We start from the raw sequence: 22,806 nt of genomic DNA on the forward strand, positions 1-22,806 counted from the left end.
ACATTCATGCTCATTAATTACAGAAGCATCAGGTAAAGAATGCCATTACACTCAAATTACACTCCTGTCAGTTATGTGGCATGAGGGCAGACGTGCACCTGTTTGAGAAAAAATGCATCGCTTCACATGCTCTAATTTAGAGAGGAAAGAAAAACAAGGACAAACAAAATGAAACATGACTATTCACAGGATCAAGCCTGAGGGAAATAAGAGAAATTGGAGCCTGAATCAGTCTCAACTTGCAGGGTAGCTTCAGGCTGGGAACTAAACTGTTATCAAAACAGTACATCATATTATATGATGTTTGCTATTGAACCATAATGTTGAGGATAATTCTGCACAGCAAAGACACAAAGTCATTTTTTCCTGTGAAGTACAAGACAAAGGATTTTCTCAGCAGATAGATGCTATGATGAAGTCAGTCAAACTGAAACTAGGTGTGTCTCATAGTTTCAGGAAAGGGTTTAGAAAACTTTCTCATGGCTGTATAAGCCAACGCATTAAAGTATGATGGAAACCCATGAAGGCAAAATGTGAAATGGAAATATTTGATGCGACATGTTGAAAAATGTCAGAAAATAGCAAAAAAATGTCCCAGCATGTCCAAATCTATAATATATACACTAAATATTAATCTTCTTCTTTTGGCTGCCCCCTTTTAGGGGTCACCACAGTGTATCATGTGCCTCCATGTCACTCAATCCATGTCATCCAGTCACACCAAACCCCTGCATGTGGGAGTTGGTGTCTCTGTGGTCTTCCTCTTTTCCCGCTGCCTGGCAATTCTATCTTGAACAGCCTTTGTCCAACATATCCACAATGCTTCCACAATCTGAACATGTCAAAAACATCTCAACATTGCCTTCAAACCTACTCCATCTAAGCTGTCCCTCATTATTCCCATTATTTTTTAGTGACTCTCACATATTCTAAAACTGTCTTTAATCCTAAGTGGAAAATACCCCTTATAATGTCTATAACATCAGGTTAAGTTGCCTTTTCAAGGGTTAGACAGCATGGTGGCCTCTCTAACTTTGTCTCTGAACCACTCAGTTTGAGCCATCCTGCTCTCATTTCTAATCCTGTATATCCTGGTCACTCCCAATGAAAATCTTAACCTTTCTTAACCTTTTAAACTCTGCCACCTTCAGCTCCTCCTCCTGTTCTTTTGTTATTACTACCATCTTAAAACCACACATCATAGTGGGTCTCACTGCCTTCTTGGAAACCTTCCCATTTACTCAGGCTGCTATCCTTCTTTTACAAATCACCCCTGACACTCGTCACCACCCACTCCACCCTGCCTGAACTCTCTTCTTCACCTGTCTTGTACACTGTCCATTGCTTGGATCCTCTCATTGAACACACTCTGTAATATACTGACTTTACACTGATAAAAAACACTGTAAAAAAAAAAGAAACAAAAAAGCCCAACAAAATCTTCACATTGGAGAAGCTGGAGCCAGGAAACTGCTGCCATTTTTGCTTACAAAAATTTACTTAAACAATTAACAGAATTATCAAAACAGATGTTGAATAATTTGGAATAATTTCCTGTTGATTGACTAATCAATGCAGCTCCACTCGAAGTATATAACAATAACTTCTCATGGCATAATTAAATTTCCACCAATTAACTCAGATGAATTATTTTTAATCTTCTGCTAAATTAGACTCTTGCCAGTTACGAGACAATTAACTTCTCAGAGCTAGTGTGGCAGCAGTGACAGTACTTGCTATATATCCCACAGTGCCAAATGAAACAGTGCAGAAGAAAACTATGCACCCTCCCGCATACACAATGCATGTTGCAACACTTCCATGTTTAATTTTTAGATATGTACCAACGTGTCCAATGTTCCAACGATGTGCAATCAGATAAAAAAACATAGAAGTAGACTTTTGCAAGATATGCAGATAATGTGGTGTGTGCATGAGGGTGTATGCTGGATGTGATGTTGATGTGGTGTGATCCTACTCAAAGGACAGGCAGACTCCCTGCAGGACCGCACAGGGCCTGGGCTGACCCCTGCTCCACATTCCTGCATTGCCCCACTGTGGAGATATTACAGTCGGGAGGGCAACATTTGTTCTAGCACTGAGATGTCTCTAATCATTTCTCTTGAGTGGCTGCAAAATCATCAACAATCCAGTCCGTATGTGTCTGGATACAAGTGTTTTCTGGGGCCGAGCTAAATGGACACACCGAAGGCCACTCGAGGTTCGTATGAAAATGATGAAAAGGGAGGGCAGCATGGAGGACCTGAGCCAAACATCAAGTGAAGCACTTCAATAAATGAGGTGTGCTTAGACTGACTGTGCCATTAATTAACATGTTGACACCGGGTGAGAAGAGCATAGCCTCTCCAGTGCTGCACATTTTCCTTTTGGCACACAGATGTGAACTTTCACCTTTCAGCACACGGGCAGACACCTGTCTCAACAGTCCTGGTAAATGAGGTCACATGCACAGGTGTGTGTATGCTTATGAGTAGACTGGGTATATGAAGAGAGCGATACTGACGGCTGGCAAGGTCTTATGAATGAGGGCATTTGAAGCAGACCTTCCTGCTTCAGGGGTGTGGTGTGAATAGCTTTACATTGTGCCTCAAAATTAAGTTGTGAAGGTGATGAGACAGGATCACTAATCAATCACCGGAGTGCCCCACAAGGAAGAAGTAGAAAAATGTCGAGTTTCCCATGCATGCGCGCGTCTGTGCAAGTCAAATGTGCTGACACTGTCAGACACACTGATGTGTTATGATTTGTCAGTGCCACTTCCAGCAATGACGATGTGCTGTCACAACAACCAGCCTTTGGAGCCAATAAGGAATGACAACATGGGATGAGCTCATCCCGGAGTGAAACGTGATTCGTTGTTTTCTACATGTGTGGTTTGGGGGGAATGTGTCAGGCAGTTGGAGTGACAGGTAAGACCCGCAGGTCACCCTAGAACTGGTCTTAATACAATGATTGGCTTCAGTGGAGCAAGACCAGATAAACAGTTCCATTCAAGGAACATTACAGATACGGAATGAAAGTTCGGATGTAATTGTCGAGTTACTGACTTTTCACTGAGTTCTGCTCGAGTCGGAGTCGGGCTCCTTCTGTCTCCATGGTGACAATGTGACGGTTCCTGAGCTTTGGAGGGGTGGTGATGGAGCCATTTAAAATGAGAAGTGTGCTGCATAATAATATTTGTGAAAATTAGCCTCATGAATACATGAAAACTGAGCCACACGTGGACAGTTGGTATTTTAATTTCATGATCGGTGGACCTATATGAAGCAGATCTAATCACTGTCACAGTCATCTGTAATGGTGATTAACAAGAGGAACTATATAAACTGCCCCCGTCTTGGATTGTCTTTAAATAAAAGTTGGTCAAGCACAAATTAAAAAGTATGGATTTCCTCTGCTGGCTTTGATGGTCTAATTGAATTTCTTTTCTTTGTAGCACGCCAAATAATAAACCATTTTCCACCCGACCTCCTAGATGTTTGAACTAGGGTTATCTGGCCTGGGATCAAAAACTTTTACTTTGCTTTCCTTTATACATTTGGCATGTATATAATGAATCCATCTCTATCACTTTCATATGCTCTGGCTAATCTGTGGGTATCTAGAAATTTAAAACATTTTGCAGAAGAAAAGATAAAACCATTTTTAGTGCATTCTTTTTTCTGAGAATTTGAGACTCAGGTGTACTTTATATTTCTACTTGTGGCTAAATTGGCTTCGAGCCTTTATCAACACCTAGAGATCTGCTGGGCTAACTGTTTCTAACTCGTCACCCTGAGATTACCTACATTTCTTTCTTTTTTTTTTTAACTTTAGTCCTATTGTGCAAACATGTAAGTCTGCCCTTATTTCTTTACATTTTGCTTCCAAGGAACCAAACTATAATGTAATGTTTTTAGCAAGCTTTGTGAATCTTTTCAAAGTCTTCTCTTTACCCATTAGTTGCTTTTTATTCATTTTAACACTGACCTATGAGACATTCGAGCATAAAAAAGCAAAGAGCCTATTTTAAATTGTGTCTTCAGACACTCTGTTACAACAAGTTGGTTGTAAAAATGATTTTTTGTCAATTTTTTAAAATTTGGGCTTACAAAAATATTGAAGGTAACACAATTTGACAGGCAAAAAAATAATACATTTTCAAGAACAAGCTGATTTCTAAAGCGATGTTAGACAGAAAATATCTGGAAGTATCTGAGAGTGATGTGTAGTGTGTCCTTAAAAAATCTGAAGAAACTGAACAAGTAGAGAACAACAGAAGAAGTATCAGGCCTGCAAAATGATCTACAGCAGATGAGCAGCATCTGAAAGTCATGTTCTCAAGAAATAGGAAAAAAACAGGACCCGAGAGATGCATCTGGACCTCCAGTTGATTAAGCTACTGTTCACTGAAGCCTCTCCAGAGCTATGACAAATTACAGAAATACTAGACTGAAAATCAGTGCAACAAATCTCATGAAGTCTATAAGACTGATTCCAAGTTTGAAATTTGGTTGAAATTATCAAAAATATGTATGGAGGAAGTCAGTAGAGAGGCTCTGTCGTGGTTTGGGCCTGTATGTCAGGCAGTGGTGTTACTTACAAAAGTAATCTAAAGAAGAGCTCTGAATGTCTTTAAGGAACTATTCCTGAAAACTACTGAAAAAATATCAGGAAACTTGCTTAAGAGACTTTAGGCTGTGGGGGAGCAAAGACATGCATGCAAAAACATGCTTGTCTCTGGAGTGGTGGACAAAATCAGAATACCTGAAGAGAACCCATGCAGGCACAGAAAGAAAATGCGAACTTTAAATATAAAAAGCACCAGCCCAGTCCATTGCAGGCCAACATAAAGACTATAGATGTGTTAAAGACTTAATTTCTAATCATACATTTGCATTCTCATGTGTACCTATAACAGGTGATGTTTAAAAAAGTTTGATGTTGCAGTCGATGTGTGAAAATGGCGTCTGTTTAGATAAATATGCTTACATAAATATTCTTTCCCACCCGGATTAGAACTTTTTCCAATTAATTTTTTTTTTTACCCAAAATCTTTTAAAGCATGGCCCGTTTACTACTTTCTCATACTTTTCCCAGCTGTAGACGTTCCAGTGTAATAGAGGTAGCTTCCACCATCCAATAAAAGTAGGCAGGTGTGACTGGATGATCTGATTCGAGGGTGTTTTAGCACACACAGTGTTCATGTCTGAGATGTACATGTCAGGAGTGTTTCAGTAACAATGAGAAATCTTTCCATCACTTGATCTCCGTGTGTGTGTATTTCAGCCTGCCATCCACCTGAACGCTCACCTGCCTGAAATCCTATTAGGTTACCATGACAACACCATGACGACAGATAATTGTCAGCTATCATCTCACAAGTCCTGACACCAACAATGGTGCGTATTTCATCAGGGTTAAAAAAAATTATATAGCTGGTGTACAGGGCAATGAGTTCAGTTTTGTTATTTCAACACAGCAGATAATGGGAAATGTAGTTAAATATATAAAAGATATAAACGAGACAAACTGATATGATTAAGCAAATTTGCAGGGAGAGGCTGACGTACGCTGCAAACGTGTGAATCATAATTCAGTTATATGTTGTAAAACTTACTCTGTGGAGACAGTGTAGAACTGAGGCAGCAGAGTACAGTTCACATCTCCTATAGAGACTCTCACTGCTTTAGCCCTCCTGCCCAGGTTCCTGCCCTGAACTGTCAGCAGGGTGCCTCCTTCCACTGGACCACTCAGAGGGGAAATCTGTCAGAGACAAAGTGAAAAAAGAAAATATGAGAGGGGGGTAAAAGGCAGTGAAATTGGGCAATAAATTAGAGCTCATAAGTAGATTACCGCCCTAAAAACACTCCACTAACGATGGGCGATAATGAATATGACAAAGAATTAGGAGAATAGAGGTGCCGTCTCTGATGCTGACATGGAGTGTGGCACACACACAGAGATAAGGGCCCATGTAAGTGTTCTTCTGCTGAAGACTGAGATCTAATTGAATAGACACACACTTTAGGTATACACACACACAAAGCAGACTCTTAACTGCGGTAGTCTGAGACTCTTCAGCCTCTAATCCTCTACAGCACATGCAAATAAAGAGCAGACTAAGAGCCCCCTTCACATCCCACAAGAGACAGAGAGAGTGAGAAAGTGAGGGCTGAAGAGCCGAGGTGTAGAGCACAGCAGAAAGGTGGATGAGTGGGGAGGCAATTTAGGGGACTGATTGTCGAGAGGAAAGTGAATGCTGATGGTGGTGGTGAGAGAGCAAAGCCTCAACAGGGGAATTAATGCACAGCACTATTCCCTTTCATCTGTTTTCCTGTGTCTGCTCTGTCAAATTCCTTAGTCCCATTTCTGCTGTTGTTCAGAGGCATACTCTCACGCATCATTTCAGCCCTCGCCTTTGGTCTCTTAACTTTCCATTCTGGAGCCAAGGAAAGAAAAGAAGAGGACCGTCACCTCTCCAGTCGCCATGAAAAATTCAACTTTCTCAGATAACATCTCCAACGCCCAGACAGAAGCAATCTAGCATCATCTTGCCACTGTAGCATAGCTATCCCAGCAGTGCGCATGCTTTTCTGGATGTCCCTCTGGCTGAGCCGAGGTCACGGTGACCCCTCTGTGTTATTAGCCTGGCTCCGGCTCTGTCAGAAACTGAGCTGAAAAATGAAAACAGCACTTCTGTTTGGTCTAGGTGAGAGGACAAGGCTCGGCCCTGCATTCAAATAATTCGAAACCCACAAGACTGACAGCGCAGATAAATAAACCATATATTTCCTAGCTAAAACGGGAGGCGGTTGAGAAAAGAGTGAATGTAGTACTTTTATTATGGTGTGAAAACAAACTGTTGGAATCCAACCCATTACTTACCGTATTTCTGTGAGATTTACACTGCAGGAAATGGTGCAAATGTTTTTGCGGTTATATTAAGGTTTCGGACATTAAGTGTGGCCACCCCGTGTCTACTTACACCGAGTATATATACTTCCTCTAACAAAAACGTCACATTCTTTCACACACATGTAATCCACAAACAGCATATAAATGCTTGTCCGTGCAGTTGTGCACACACACACACTGTAGTATGTCAGACAAACACAGAAAAGCAGCCGGCAATATGCAGTTATTTATTATCACTATGCGTCGTATAGCGCGTAGTGCGTCCCCGCGGTGCCATTGAGACCTGACAGCAACATCAGCTTGCATGCTGTTCATTTACACCTCTTACAAGTCTGTGAGTCCTGATTTACAGCGCAAACTCTGCCAGGCCTCCTGGGAGATCACAGGGTGTGAATGTGCCTCAGCAAAAAGCTCCAGAAGGAAGGCTGGAGCTTTTAAACAAAATTACTCCACGTTCTCGTATTCAAATGAAACATGCTCCAAATGTACATGCGTGTATTTAAACCTGCACCAAACAAACCAGCTACCTAATGAAATCCACATGTTTCCCTTTTCATTTTTGGGGGATGGAGGTGGGGGGATTGTTTTGAGGTCAGAGCTTTCATCTTCCTCTCCTCACTCGACTTCCTCTGCATCAGACTAATCAAGGAGGACGTGAGGACAAAAACAGGAAAAAGCTTCTCACTATACTGTACCCTTCTCCACCCTGTCTTTGTCCAACTAGCTCTCCATCCTCTCTCCCAAACCATTTAGGTCTCACCCAAGTCCTTCTGTTTCTTTTCTTTTCATGTTGTGACTGAACTGTTTTGCAGTTCCTGTTTTGGTTGCCAAAGTACCTCTAATCAATGGATTTTTTTTTAAATTCCTTGAACTAGTCTAGGTATTACATGAAAATAAAGAGCCCCTGGAGATAATAATAAATGTCTCCATTGTCTTACATCAATGAATTGAACAGAGCATTTTTCTCAATTAGGTGCTAAGTGGCAAAGTTTAGGGAATAATGAAATCCTCCTCTGTATTATTGATATTTTGGTGTGAGTACCTTATGACAGAGATTGTACGTGACAAAGCCAGAGCGATGAAAAACACGTTTCATTATCTTAGCAGCACTGTCGCAAGGACTATATAAAAAAGAGCTGCTGCAGTCTGAGTGTGTTTGAATGTTTGGGGAGAGTGGAGCTTTTTTTCTATAAGCTGGAGGACTTGGGCTCTAACCCCTGTGGATTCTCTGGGAAAACACGGCTGCCAAAGCATTGCATCACTCACCCCACCGAACCACAGCCCCAGTATCCTCTCTGCAGCCTGCTCTCCTGAGAGAGCCAGTAGGAGTGTGCGTGTGTGTGTGTGAGAGAGAGAGAGCGAGAGAGAGACAGGGAGTATTGCAACAATAGTCTACCCACACATACTGAATCTCAGCCCAGCTAACTTCAGTCATGTAAGAAGTCCACATAAGTTAGACTCTCACAGAGCATCCTGTTAGTCACAGTATGCTGACAGCTACAAAGAATGAAGGATAATCGTGAATGCTTCAATATGGCCTATTTGTGTGACAGATTGTGGGCTTACGTGTGTGTATGTGAGAGAGTGTGTGTCTGCGCGCCTGCTTTGTTCTGCTTGCCGACCAGGTTTTATCTACAGGAAGTTCAGGCCGACTGAGTCTCATGTGAGCCATGCTTCCCATGACCGCCTACCAAAGCTGTGCTGATATAACGCTTGGTAGCGGCAGAAAAGGCTTGGAAGATGACTCTAAACAGGCTCCCATTACAGTTGGAAAAACAAATGAATACGATCATGCAAATGAGCTCCGCAAACCCTGGCAGTAATCATGATGACGTGACTGCAGTCAGATCCCGTGTAAGATAAATACTCCTTAATTCCTTTTAGCAGTGCGGTTTTTCTCTTGTTGTGGTTGCAAAATCTCAAGTCCCTCATGGTTCTGATCTGTTTTCCTTTTAGCCTTTGTGGTTTTATACATAAAGGGTCCTACAGACATAGCTTTCATGCCCCAGTCCACATGGTTTGCTTATGTACAGCTGTTACACGGTGCAGAAGGTGTTCCCATGGCCTCCTGAGTCATTGCAGGTCGACTCATTTGGGTCTCCTGGGGTCTGTGGCTATGTGACTGTTAGTGTTATCACTGAATGAGCTGCTTTAATAAGGCTCAAACAATACCTTAGCAGCTGATCATGGACTGACAGACAATCTGGGTTTCCACACCATGTGAGTGACCTCATGATTTACCATTACATGGCCTAAATACCATAGGTGTGAGAGGTGCAGGAGGATGAATGCAAGCATTTGTGGCCCAAAGTCATGCACGTTTAACCCCCGATCTTACCTCATGGATCTCAGGATTAGGACACTGATCCCTGATTGGCTGACATTCATCCCTTGGCTTGCAGATGCTGTCACACCAGCCACAGAGGTGTCCCTGATCCTCCCGACCCCAGCACTGGGAACAGTCCGAGCTACCCACACCACAGTTGTACATTTCCACTAGATGAATATGACAGATAAGGGAGAGACATAGAGGCAATTACTACTGTGAGAAAACATTACTGAACTCTGTTTGCCTTGACTGGTCAACTTAATGTACACTCTTCAAGGTATTTTCTTTTAGAGCTTTTATGAAGCTAAGGGCTGCGTGCCCTAAATAAATAGCATAAGGAGTTAGAGGATGATATATTCACAGCTATAAAAATAAACCAGTAAAAAACGGAGAAAGAGTTAGAGGAGTGGAGGAGAACAAAGCCAGGGAAAACAGATGATTACGTTCATGTTCCAGTGTGCCTCCCAGTGAGAACTCCCATTTGTATCACCGCATGTGCATCTGTGCAGCTGACTGTGTGCATATTGCAGTGCGTGCACGCCTGTATGTGTGTGATAAAGTGTGTGCCATTTTAAAATTTGATGACACTGCATGTTCAGAAAGCGACCGTCTTGCCTGTTAACAGCACGGAGTGTCTGGCAGTGGCCCAGGGCTGTTGTTCACATGGTAGACACATGGATTGCAAACAGCACATCTGGGACTGGGATAGGCAAAAACTGGCTTGTAGCTGCACTATAGACAACACTGCCAAGTTCAACAACACACGTCAGTTTTCATCATCTCACTGTTGTCATGGAGCTCAAACTATATTTGCTACAATACATGCGGACATTGCTTGAGAGAGGCATTGATAACACCTTAAAATTGCAGCTCGCTATGTTCTCCAATCATTATGTGTAATTAGACGGTAGCAGGATATAACATCATGGTAAATTACTGGTTGTAGGCAAATTATGTGTTGTAATACACAAACTGCTATTACTGCAAGTGAAAGGTAGTCGCACACTGTTTGTCCCTGTAAGGGAATCTTTATTTTTCTACAGATTTAATAAAACCCATCAATCTCATGAGAACACATCTGGGCATGGGTGAAATGCATTCTGGGAGCAACAGTGGCAGCTATGTCACATCTTTTTTCTTGTTGTGGTGGCGATGTAATTACACTGCAAATACATGAGAGGTGAGCAAACAAATGTAATGGAGCAGTGTTTTCATCTACTCCTTTCTTTTTATTTTTTTTCTGCATGTCTACATAATTATGGGTTTTTATATCTTACCTTTCATAGGCTGGGGGCTGTCAATGAATACATCCTCTCGGTGTCTGATAAAGGCTCCTCGCCTCCTCAGGTTAAGGTGGTAAATCTGACTCCTCTGATTAGTGGAAAGCTAAATAGACAGGGCGGAAGACGGCATCAGCAAAAACAGGTACGTCCTCAATGTTCTCATGTCTTTATTGTATGTAATTTTGCTTCCACTTAGTGATGCTCTAGATAATCATGGGTTTCTAGCCAACTCTTAAACAAGGGTTTAAAATAATTACATCAAAAACAAGTTACAAATAAGCGTTAAACCTAACAATAATGAACCCACTGAACCAGTAAATGCACAGTAGATGCGCCGGAGCTTAAAGCATGTTTATTCAGACTTGGCAAACTCGCTCACTAGTCGTTTCTGGTAGGTCATCGTCTGTACTTACCGTCACTCCACTACACTTGACAGTCGTGCTGTTCAGCCATGTGGCCTCATATCGCTGCTCTGTTCCAAAGTCACACTCCAGCTTCTCATTCTGTTACGCAAAAACACTTACTTTAAGTGTAAAAAAAAGTAAAGCATTTCAAAAACAGCAGAAAAAAAAACTAATAACATGCTGTTCTCACTGTCTCAATCACTGTCTGGTAACAATTGACAACTCGGAAAGAGAACCAGGAAACTGAAATAACCCACAATAATTGTCCCTGCCAGGAAAAATGTGATCTATTCAAATTTCATATTCATAAACATCTGGACTCCCACATCTCAGCAAGTCATCTGGGAGTCAGAGTAATGAATATGAATTCATTCTTCACAAAATGAAAGCCCCGAGTTTTACTGAGCCAAGATGTGTGACGTTAAGATCATAAAGAAGCTCAGATAGGTAAGAGCAGTAAAGGATAAGTGCCTAAAGTGGGAGAAGTAATTTGTCTGTGAATCCAGCCACCTTAAATTGGTCTACTTTACTCAGTCTCTCCAGGCCTCTGCTATTTCGCTGTACTTTTTGACACCAGAGAAGCTCTTTTTTTTTTTGTGGGGGTGAGGGTGGGGGGGACTTGCAATGAAATGCTACTGAAAGGCTTCCTGGAATTATGTTCGGTCTGAACTAATATAACAGCAAACAAACTTGTAACCTCCTGCTTGTTCATTAATGTTTCAGAGAAGCTGTGCGAGACCGTGTTTAAACTTCCTTTAGGTTTGTCCTTACGGAGAAGTGTGGGAACCAAACTGAAATTCTAAACAAAACCCAGAAGGATCCGAGCGATGGTGATGTTTTGGGGAGAATGAATTTGACTGGCAGAACATTTCCTGCTCTGCTGACTTGTTGACAATCTGAAGGCATTAGTCAAACAATGTCAGTTTGGATAAACTTTCGTAATAAAGAGCGTGAATGACCAATCACATTCACGCTGCCCTAAGGAAGAGTGTGTGTGCGTGCGTGCGTGCGTGCGTGCGTATGTGTGTGTGTGAAAAGGGGGGGGGCGGTATGTGACTCAATGTCTGTCACCATAGCAACACACCAGGAGACGGCTTGAGAGGCCAGCCTGGGTTAGGCGTGTGACTGACCACGCCTGGCAACCAGTCAGCACTGGAATTTTTAGCAGATACCAGTTGTGTCCTTATCAGGGATGCAGGATCTGCATCTGGCTGGCTCGATGTGGATTAGGAATGAGAATAAGAGTTTGAACAACTGATCTGGAAGGACTAGCTGAATTTATAATGAGCCCAAGCAAAATAAAGCCGCTGCCTTCTGTGTGTGCGTGCTGCCTCAGACCGACTGCACATTGTACGCTGTGCTGACAAAGACACAACTCAGCGAGTCACGGTTAGATACCAGAGGCACGGTGGGCCCAGACAGCTGAGCAGCGAGCAACTAAGCATAAAGACAACCGCGCATTCTTCATTTTTTAATCTCCGTCTTACAACAAGCAGATCACTCCAGTTTTACTCACTCGTTGACCCAAATCACAGCACACAAATATCCATCTGTGTTTAACTCAGCTTGAAGCAAACACACCATATGCTTGTGTTTTATTCCAATCATTTTCACAACACGCAATTTGGACAAAGTCCAAGTCCAGCTCTATAGCTGGAGGCTGTGTGTCATACCTCCTGGATGTTGCTGAGGGATAACGTGAAGTCTTGGACCATTCCTGATGGCGATGGAGGAACCTCAGAGGAAACCAGGCTGGGGCAGGAAGCGGCATTCTGTGGTGAAGAGGGAGGTTGGGGCAGGAAGTGACATATAGGAGTTAAAGAAAACAATAGCTCCAATGCACACATCCGTGCCTCAAAATACCTGTCCTGTTTATCTGTATGAGAAGGAAATGGGAGGGTGAAGCCTTCCTTTAAAGGAAACAACAACAGCTTCAAATAGAGAGATGATGAGGGATTAGAAAAGCAGACCCAGCGGACAGCGCGATGAGCTCAGCAGAATGGGAAAAACCCACCTCATCATGTCAGTCTGACCTACATCAAAAAACCTTTTTTCAGGTTTAAAAAGAGCCTCGAAATTTTAATTATAAAAACCGGCTTAAAAACTAAGAGCTTCTTGTGCTTGGCTTGTTTATTTATCAGTTTCTTGGGATCTGAAACAGCACACCCGACTGGGATTTATTGCATTTGTACAAAAAGAAAAAAAAAAATGCTGTGATGTCTTTATTACATCAGTTGTCTGCTTCTGTTGGGGATCTTGTGATATAAAGGCGAGTGTTAAACATTCATGATCATACAAAACTTAAACACTGCTGACCAGCAGCTGACCACAGGACTGAGTCACATCCTCTTGTATTTAACTGGAACCAGTTGTGTGTACCCCGAGGGCCAAAGTCTGCTGGGCCAAGCAGGCCATGGGATCTGGCTACACAAAAAACTTACACAGGGGACAGAAATAATACAGTGGCTGACCTCGAAGGCCTTGATAATGTCAGGATTATGTCCAAAAGGACAGTGGCTGGGGAGCTTTAATTGGCTTAAGCAATGCTACACTTGAAGTTTTAGATAAATTTCACACTTTTACAGCCATTTCGTACTCTTGTGCCAAACATTTTACACGATTTGATGATTTGTTTGCTTTAACAAAATACTTTACACCCTACGGGAGTTGACATTGGCAAACATACAGTTTCATTTGTGCTGTACAGGCAAGCTGCAAAATAAAGGGCTATAGAAACCTACGGTGGAAAATGTAGGCGTTAATTTAACTCTTCGCTGGTATCAAGCAAACAGTCAAATTACTTCCAGCCCAAATCAAAGCACAGCGACTCCATTTATCCTCTCAGACAAACATTTCAAAAACAGAAACTTAAGATGCCTGGTCTGAGTTTCTAAAACCAAACCCTTCTGAGACTTTATAGCTGGTTTCCACATTCGTACGTAGTGTAATTGTGACACTCGTAACATCACACTGAATTACCACATCATTACTCTTGCCTAACCCGTCTGGACTCAGACCATTACAGAACACTTAGTGTTTTTGGACAGTGGAGTCTGGATTACGACCGAGGCTCTGATTACTAGAAAACTTAATATCATGAGCTCCTCAAGGCATTTGATTGGTGGATTAAAGGCACATTACTCACCTCAAGCAGGTTTTGATTTGCGTCATCTTTACTGGAGACGCATAGGTGGCTGTTTTGGTCCCAGTAACACTTCCACCTTGTGCTCAGGCAGCTCATACATCTGTGACACACATACACAGAAAGAGTTGAGAAACGAGGACAAAATATTGCCAAATCAGGCCTGTTTTCGCCTCCGTACAATTACTCCCTGTGATCTACTCCCATTCAGCGAAGAGTGTTTTTCAAAAGTTTGGTTTGTGATTCATTTGGAGAGGAGCGCAGAGAGACAGAGCTGATTACAGGCATCAAAGTTTAGCTTTAATAAAAGGAAGTAATGATTAGTCACATTCAGATGCATTCATTCCACAGTTACAACACAGCCAGCAGAGAGGTCACGCAGGGCCAAATCTGCTGAGATGAAACAAAGCGCTTCTCAATAAACACTCAGACTGGTAAATGATGATGTGTGTGTGAGCATGCTGTTGCTTGTATTTATATCTTTGTGAGATCAAGTCTGAGTGTTACACTGCCTACGTGAAGATATTTTGGCAACTAAAACCATCAGCAGCTTGTAGAGTCTATACAATTCATACCCGCTGATCTGAGACAAGCCCACATGCACAGGTTAAACATGCACAGCACTTGCAAACTGTTGGGTGGGCGTGACTCGTCTGACAGCTGAAGATGTCTGTCTACGTGAAATAAGATTTGGCTGGCCAGAGCTTATAGAGAGGTTTTATCTGCTGGACCTTGGTTGAATTTGAAATGATCAGTCTGGCATTAGTCTGGTATTATATATATATGTATTATTGTTAAAGTCAAGAATTCTGGTGAAAAGAACAAAGTCAACAATACATTTATCATACTTGCACATGCTGCCAGTGTTTGCAAAGCCTGTTTTATTTTTAAAATTGTCAAGCAACTATTAAAACACATTGTGTTACTGTGATGAAAATGGGCAAAGTAGTTTATGCACATATACGCTTCCTCCGGCTGTATACTTAGAATACAGCAGCACGAGGAATGGATTCTAATTTAGAGAAGAAGAAAAAAATGAAAGGGCTTTATATTTGTGAACAGTTTTTCACACAAATCAGCTTACGGATAACAGACACACACACACACATGCACACAAGGTAGAGCAGTTAGAAAGTGTAAGGAGAATAAAAACACACAGCACAATCACTCTTGAGCTTATTTGCACACTCCAGCCAAGTTTATTGTACAGTAGAAGTATCTCAAATATCTGAAATTCTTTATACATTCTGTTTTTTATACATGTATTTATTTATTACTTTTTAGGACTCTAGTACCTTGCATGTATGTATTTTCTTGCTCTTTTGGCCTTATGTCTACTTTTGTGGTGTATTTGTGTGTATTTGCTGCTGCAACATTGCAGTTTCGTTTTAGGGATTAACAAAGTAAACTATTTACAGTCACTGTATGAATAAAATCCCCTCTTCCAATTCTAAGCTTTTTAACATATCAAAGCATAATAAAAATATTCTTTAGCAGATTTTAAATTTGGTTGTTTACAATCTGAGATGAACCACAGCACACAACATATTAAACTGCATCATACATATTTAAGACAAATGCAGAAGTAGTAGTAGTGCGAGAAACTAACACATCCTCACTGCTAATGCAGTTCTGCTAATCAAATGTACTCGACTAACTGATCACCAGCAAGTGTGAACGCTTCTTATAAAAAGCAGAAGCTTTGGTAGAGTTTTTGCTGGTCTGGTTCATTCTGGTGGGTGTGTGTTAACACAATGTCAAGGAGGAAACATGAGCAATGATCTTAAAGAAGTGACTGTTGCTGCCCATCAATCTGGGATGTGTTATAAGGTAATATCCAAACAATTTCAAGCTCATTATTGTGCAGTGAGAAAGATTATTCACAAATGGAAAACATTCAAGGCAGTTGCAAGTCTTCCCAGGAGTGGACGTCCCAGCAAATTGGACTGACATGGACCAACAGATTCTACAGGCCTCAGTTAGGATGTTAAATGTTAAAGTTAATTATGGCACAATTAGAAAATGGCTGAACAAGTATGGCTTGTTTGGAAGAGTAAAAGCCTCTTCTACTTTACGAAGAACATGGGAGCACAACGTAGGTTTGTAAACTCACATCTGAGCAAACCGCAAGACTCCTGGAACAATGTCCTGACCAGAGAGGAGATGTTTAACCACATTTGGTGAAAACCAAACACAGCATATCAGAACAAACACTTTATACAAGCTTTCAAGTATGGTGGTGAAGGGTAGATGATTTGATCATGTAGTCCTCTTTATACCAAAGTATTCTAGAGTCAAATGTGAGACCATCTGTACACCAGATAAAGCTTAGCCAAATATGGGCCATGCGATAGGACAATTGTCTGAAGCACAGCAGCAAATTTACAACAGAATCGCTGGATAGTTGTTGCAATGGCTCAGTCAAAGCCCAGACCTCAACTACACTGAAATGCTGAGGCAGCAACTTAAGAGAGCTGTGCATAAATGGTAACACCTTAATGAAGTGAAACAACATTGTAAAGAGCCTAAATTCCTCCAAAACAGTGTGAGAGACTAATAAAGTTGTACAGAAAGCAACTACTTAAAGTTGTAAAGTTTAGAGGTAAATTCACGTTTCATTTGATATACAAAGATCTGTTTATGAGGCTTAAAGTTTATGTACACATTTTCATTTATATTTGATAGCTACATGTTTTGATATTTACATGTTTACATATTTGAATGTTTACACCTGCACTTTCAAAGCTGTAATAATTATGTGTTGAATTTGCCTAGTTGGTTTTCCTGCATTTACCCGAGTCTAGGATTTCCTGGCTTCTGATTGGTTAGTGAGGTCACACTGGGGCTGAATTCAGAACCACATAACAAACCCTCAAGTTACAAAGTTATTGGTTCCACAAGCTGTTAAATCATGGGGTGTGTTTAATTCCCCACACACTGCTTCTGCACAGGGTGCACTTTTTTGTACAATAATAGATCAGAACAGGGGCGCAAAAGATAATATAAGTATATCTTACATATCAAGGTAAAAATATGCTATATTTCAAAATAGAAATTTCTCTTAGAAATGAAAAGCTGATTTATATGCAAAAATACCAATGACAATTTTGCTACCACAGCCTTTCTTGGTCCAGTGTAAGAATGAACAGTGATATTTAGATATGAAGCAGTTTTAGTTTTGAGACCATTTAACATGTAGTCGAGATGATACAGGGTAGTGTTTGTGGATATGTGGATATTAGGTTGTTGCTTTCTGTGTACAGAGTAGAAATATGTCTTTTCAGACGAAGTGCCTAAACTGGAACATCTCCACTGCACATTATGAGCATGAGTAACGTGTGAGTCACTGTGCTGCCTCTGGGAAGAGACAGATGTCCCACACTAGGAATGATAGTGCCTCCAGTGATAACAGCACTCTAAGGGAGTTTCTAGATTGGGCGGAGTGAAGTGGGTGCAAGAGGATGTAGATATGTAATTGAAACGTGTGTGTTCTGATTAAAAGCAGACGGACCCCTCAAGGCTCTTATCAGCTGCACAGTTTCTGTTTTCCCTGACTCCCTTTCTGTCCTACTAAAACACCTATAAACCACCACACACACACACACACACTAAGACTGACACACAAGGATTGTTCACATACACACACTCTCTCCGCTTCATCTAACACTGACAGTAAATACCCTGTGAAACTGCCCTCCCCAACTCATAATGACCACACACACAAATAAAGAGTGAGGCTTGCACTCTCAGGGCCTCAGTGGACACAGCGGTTAAACACACATCCTCAATCACATCTCTGTCAAAGAGAAATACGTTTGAAAGAAAAGATCAGTTTCAGGGGGGGACGATAGAGAAAGGGGGGCGAGGGGGGAGCAAATGGCAAGAGAGACAGAGAGAGAAAAAAAAGAGAAGCAAGAAAGAGACATGCCCAAAACTTGAGACACAAAAAGCAAATACAGCAGCGGGAGAGTGTGTGTTTGAGAGTGAGAGCGTGGCTGAGAGACAATGAGAGCGAGAGAGCACGATAGGTGTTTGTCCTTCTGGGCTGTGTGGTGAGACTGGAATGCCTGGTCTGGCTGTCATTAACACTTTGCCCGGTGACCATTTTGAAAGTGTCGAGGAAAAACTGTCTAAAAACATTCGGGCGCTGACACGCACGCAACCACACATTCTTTAAAATAAGCAAACTAAGTCAACTCGTCAATCTCATAATAAAGGCCTCTTAAAGCTGAAGTCAAAATAATAATATAAAACATAAAATGCTTTCTATATTTACCTTACTAATATACTAGTGGTTTTCTGTTTAAGAGATAAATGGCTAATGTTTTCCCTGAAGAAGTTTAACCTGATTCATTAGATCATGTTTATTTAATGTTTTGTGGTCATCAGTTATTCTAATATTCTAAATTTAGGTGACTAGCATGGGTCAAGCTCTAGCTCTGCTACATTACCCTGCATGCAACTTAATAATACATTTATTTAGACACTGTCATGTGTTTGGCAGGTTTTGGCATGGTTGCAACACACGCTTTCTGCTGTGCATTTAAGAGGAAGTATAACATCACCAGCTGTGTTTTTGCGTACTTTATAAACCACAGACGGTATTGCACAAGTGATTTTATACTTTCAGTAATACTCTTTATTGCAAGCGTTGGCTAAATATTTCTTGTCACATATATGCTATTAAGCCTGACTTTCTAGCATGTGTTTTAGATCCAGGCTTTACACACTGGAGCTCAAAACTGGCAGTCTTTCAAGGACAGCTGTCACTGCGGTACACTCATGACCTCAGATGAGATTGGTTTACTATGATTTTTTTTTGCGTCCTTCTGATAAGAGATTATATTAAGGAGGAAGAGTACCAAAGAGTTGGGACAGACTAGGGAGAAAGAAATGGGAATGCAAATCATGCAAGGTGCCGGGCTTAAATTACACCCACTAACTAATGGATTTCTTGTACGGCTCCTACAGTCTCAGCCTTGTACAGAGTAATAAAAATGCATCAATACTATTTAACCACCTACCACTTATCATGAATATGAAAAGAAATCCTAGCATTTGTTTTGTGGTTACGCTATCCAGGGTTAAATCTGTTTTCTGAGGTGTTTTTTTACTATTTAATATATTTTGATTATTGACTGAAGACAATGTAAAATGTTTGGCAGATGTGCCTCTGTTTCCTTTGCCTTTATTCTGATTTTTTTCTCGCTCCCAGCTAAACAGTGTTATGTTTTGAACAAAGACAATTAAAGCTTATAATAATAAATATGGCAGCTAATTCACTGAACTTGCTAAACCTGAAACAAAAACTCAATTAATTAGATTGAAATGTTCATCAAGAGAAAATTATTGGGTGGCTATTTTGGTAAATGATTAATCCCTTAAATTACAGTTCTGTCAAAATAATCTAACATCAACAGGTTCCTGCTTCTTAATAGTTCAGATATGGTGTTGTTTTTGCCTTTTACTGCGGCAACTTTTATAATTCCTTGAATTTTTTGCAAATGCAAAGGGAAGACGGTGCCACTTGACTCTGTGGTTTCTTTTAAAGGCAGCTCATCTGTTTAGATCAGCGTTTGGGTTGTAAAGCTTGTGCTTTATAGTGTTCATCGGTTTTTATTGACACTTCTGTGAAGCACCATGTGTCTGTTTTTTGTCTCAAAAAGTGCAACACAAATAAAGTTTACTTACTCACGCTTCTGCGCTTCATTAACCAAATCAGTAATTGATTATTCAAGAAAACAATTAGCAGATTGGCAGATAATTAGCTCTTTGCAGCACTAAGAATCAGTTTATTTTTGATCACATCAGTCTGGCATTACCACAAAGAGCCAGAATGCCACAGGGGATATTGTCTCACTTTGTTTTGCATAGTGTATTAATAATGAATTGGAATAAAATACCCTCCACTGACACCTTGCAGAAATGTAATTTTGCTTCCACACGAGTAGCATGACACAGCACAGGACAGATTTTCTAATATGAGAATAAGTTTTGCAGTAAATCACTTTTAATGGTGCTTGCGTGACACTGATGGTTTGCACAGACGTTCAGATGTCAGTATCTAATAACATAAGAAAAACCTGAGTGATGGCTTTTTTCATAAAGCGTAAAACAAAGACCCTCTACTATCCGGTTTCCCTGAGAATGAGTGGCTCTTTAGGGATTATTAACAAAACAGCATGCAGTGATTAAAATCAGATAGAGTATAGCAGTTCCGCACATTACAGCAGAATGCTCATCCTGTGAGAATGGCACTTTGCTCATTATCACCTTCAACAAACCACCATCTAATTTCACACTCCTGGACCTCACCGAGCACCGAGGCCACACGCACATATTGGGTGCAGTCTTGCACACACGTACCTGCAACTGCAGCGTTCACACCTCGAAACTGCTTTCAAAAAGTGAACAAAAGGGACAAATCAAACGCCTTTTCAATCTCCGGGAATCAGACAAACACACACACACACATAGATGCCCCTCTAAACCTGAGATCTGCCCATCAGATAGAGCGGATCCTCTGACATGGTCCAACATGCAGGAGGAAGCCAGCTGGATTGCTTCCAGATATGAGTAAACCCTCCCAGTAACCGGGCCATACAAGTCACAGTCTTTCACATAAACAAACACTGACATGATCTGCCAGACACACATATCTAATTTCCTTTGGATTAATGTTTACAGCATATTAATCCCACATTTGATCCTGTACTGGGAAACCTGGAGCAAGCGAAACACACAATAAGCCTTTGAAGACACGTCGAGAGTATTGAGGCCTAAACAGAGGACAGGGGAAAAACATGAGAGGGAGTGGCTGGGGATGGAAGGTGGCTAGCATTTGCTGTTGTGAGATCACTATAATTGTATTTCACTGGGATTTATTTAACATTAAAGGTTTGTTTTGAGGAAATGTATTGCATATTGAAGCAGCCGATACACTATTTAAGTAAAAGCATCAATATAAAGTAATAATACTCTGTTACTCAAAGGATCTCATCTAATGCAATAATTGTGCAAATTAAAGAAATATTATGAGCAAAATTAAGTCAAAAGACCTCATAATGGAGAAATGTGTCCCCCTGTGAGTGGCACACTATTAAGCTGCTTCATTATTAGACCATTACTGATGCATCAGAGCCTAATAGCATTTTATTATTCTACCTTCCAGGTGAACTTAGTTTCAGCTGTTTATACGGTTCAGCAGTCTTGTCTGAGAACTCGTGAGAGCTAAGTAACACATAATTTGGTATCAAAGAAGAAGAGAACTATTCACGTGTTTGACTTTTTTTGTAAAACACTGAATAATTTAAATGATCAAACAGTTATCTTAAAAAACATCAATAACTCTTTGGTGGAACTGCTAACAACTTACAGATATCTGAGCTACTGGACACAGAACCTGTGCATGGTTCATTTTGTGAGACTGCAAGTTGCTGTGCAAAATGAGCTACCCCTCATTTTTTCATATTTTGCTTCCAGGGAGGCAATTTAGTGACCAGGTAATTGTATCTTTAAGCACTTTGTTACTAACAGCCTGTTGCAAAACACAATTTGCTCCCATTTTTTTTTAGTTTCGTCTGTGAAAAATGCCAAAGATAACACAATTTGACAGGCATAAAATAGTATTTTTGTACCGTCAGAGCTATTACCCAAAACCTTGGCATATCTACCTCAAACTCAACACAAAGCAATATGAAGCCCTGTGGGATCATTTTGACAGAGAATGAAACAAAAGACAGCCAACGCTGAAAGAAGATCTTTGAATGTCCTGCGAGAAGCCTGGAGAACTACTTGAAGAAATTACAAGAAAGCTTGCCTAAGAGAGTCCAGGTGGTTGTGCCCTCTACTGACTTTCAAGAATTATTAACACTCTATTTTTTTCTTATAAACTGTATTTCCATGTATGCTTGCACATGTTTCAATAACCCTATTTTTCACTTTCCTTAAAAGAAATGAGGGTTAGTTTAAAACTTTTGCACAGTTCAAAAGTTAATAAAAATGATTTATCATCGTCACATGATAGTTCATGGTTTCAAGATTGCAAATTACGCTACAACATCCTGCAAGCCAAAATTTTATTTTGGATGGATTTTTAATTTCTCTGAGGTATAGCAGACCTAATAAGTTGAACCTGAAAAAATAAGCATAATCTTTGACTGGAAGTAATTTAAAAAAAAGTAGTATGAAGTAGTATTAAGTATTAGATGTAGAAAAACTCAAATAAAATTTCACCATGTGAGGATGAGGAGGCTCGGGAGGTTAAATGAACTGTTTAGCTGCCTGATCAAACATGACTGGTCAATATGGACAGCAAACAGAACCAAAAGCCTGAGCTCCCAATAATCATGTCCTCCAAATGCAGATGCTCAATATTCATATCCAGATACTTATTTAAATAGATAATAGTATGTGAAATAGCAAAAGTGATCACAAGTAAGCAGCTTTTTTGTAAGTCATAAGGACATGGAGACACTGATTTTCTCCTTAACAATGCACTAACATAGCATATGTTTAATTTACATGAAAACCCTAATCATGCTAGTATTTTGTGTCTAAATCTGGTGAAAGTTGAAATGCAAAGGGTTGCATAAAGAATGTAGAGGAGGAATAAATATAAAGTAGTATAAACTATAATTCCTGAAAATTGTACAGTACTTGAGAAAATGTAAATTGCACCACTGCATCAATGTAAATGTGACTGCGTGTGAACGCATCACCAACTGGTTA

The 22,806-nt window shown here is 40.6% G+C and overlaps 1 protein-coding gene across 1 annotated transcript in view; it reads right to left on the minus strand.

Annotated features, from left to right (window-relative positions):
* plxnd1 (plexin D1) overlaps nucleotides 1-22,806 on the minus strand; it is a 72,222-nt gene that overhangs the window by 28,438 nt on the left and 20,978 nt on the right. The window contains exons 8-13 of the mRNA XM_005448703.4: nucleotides 14,080-14,179; nucleotides 12,608-12,706; nucleotides 10,944-11,033; nucleotides 10,525-10,633; nucleotides 9,257-9,414; nucleotides 5,621-5,766 (exon numbers count right to left, since the gene is read on the minus strand). Of these exons, the coding sequence (XP_005448760.1) occupies nucleotides 5,621-5,766; nucleotides 9,257-9,414; nucleotides 10,525-10,633; nucleotides 10,944-11,033; nucleotides 12,608-12,706; nucleotides 14,080-14,179 (702 nt within the window). The remainder of the gene's footprint in view (nucleotides 1-5,620; nucleotides 5,767-9,256; nucleotides 9,415-10,524; nucleotides 10,634-10,943; nucleotides 11,034-12,607; nucleotides 12,707-14,079; nucleotides 14,180-22,806) is intronic.

Source organism: Oreochromis niloticus, linkage group LG20, assembly GCF_001858045.2.
Source record: "Oreochromis niloticus isolate F11D_XX linkage group LG20, O_niloticus_UMD_NMBU, whole genome shotgun sequence".
Lineage (NCBI taxonomy): Eukaryota > Metazoa > Chordata > Actinopteri > Cichliformes > Cichlidae > Oreochromis > Oreochromis niloticus.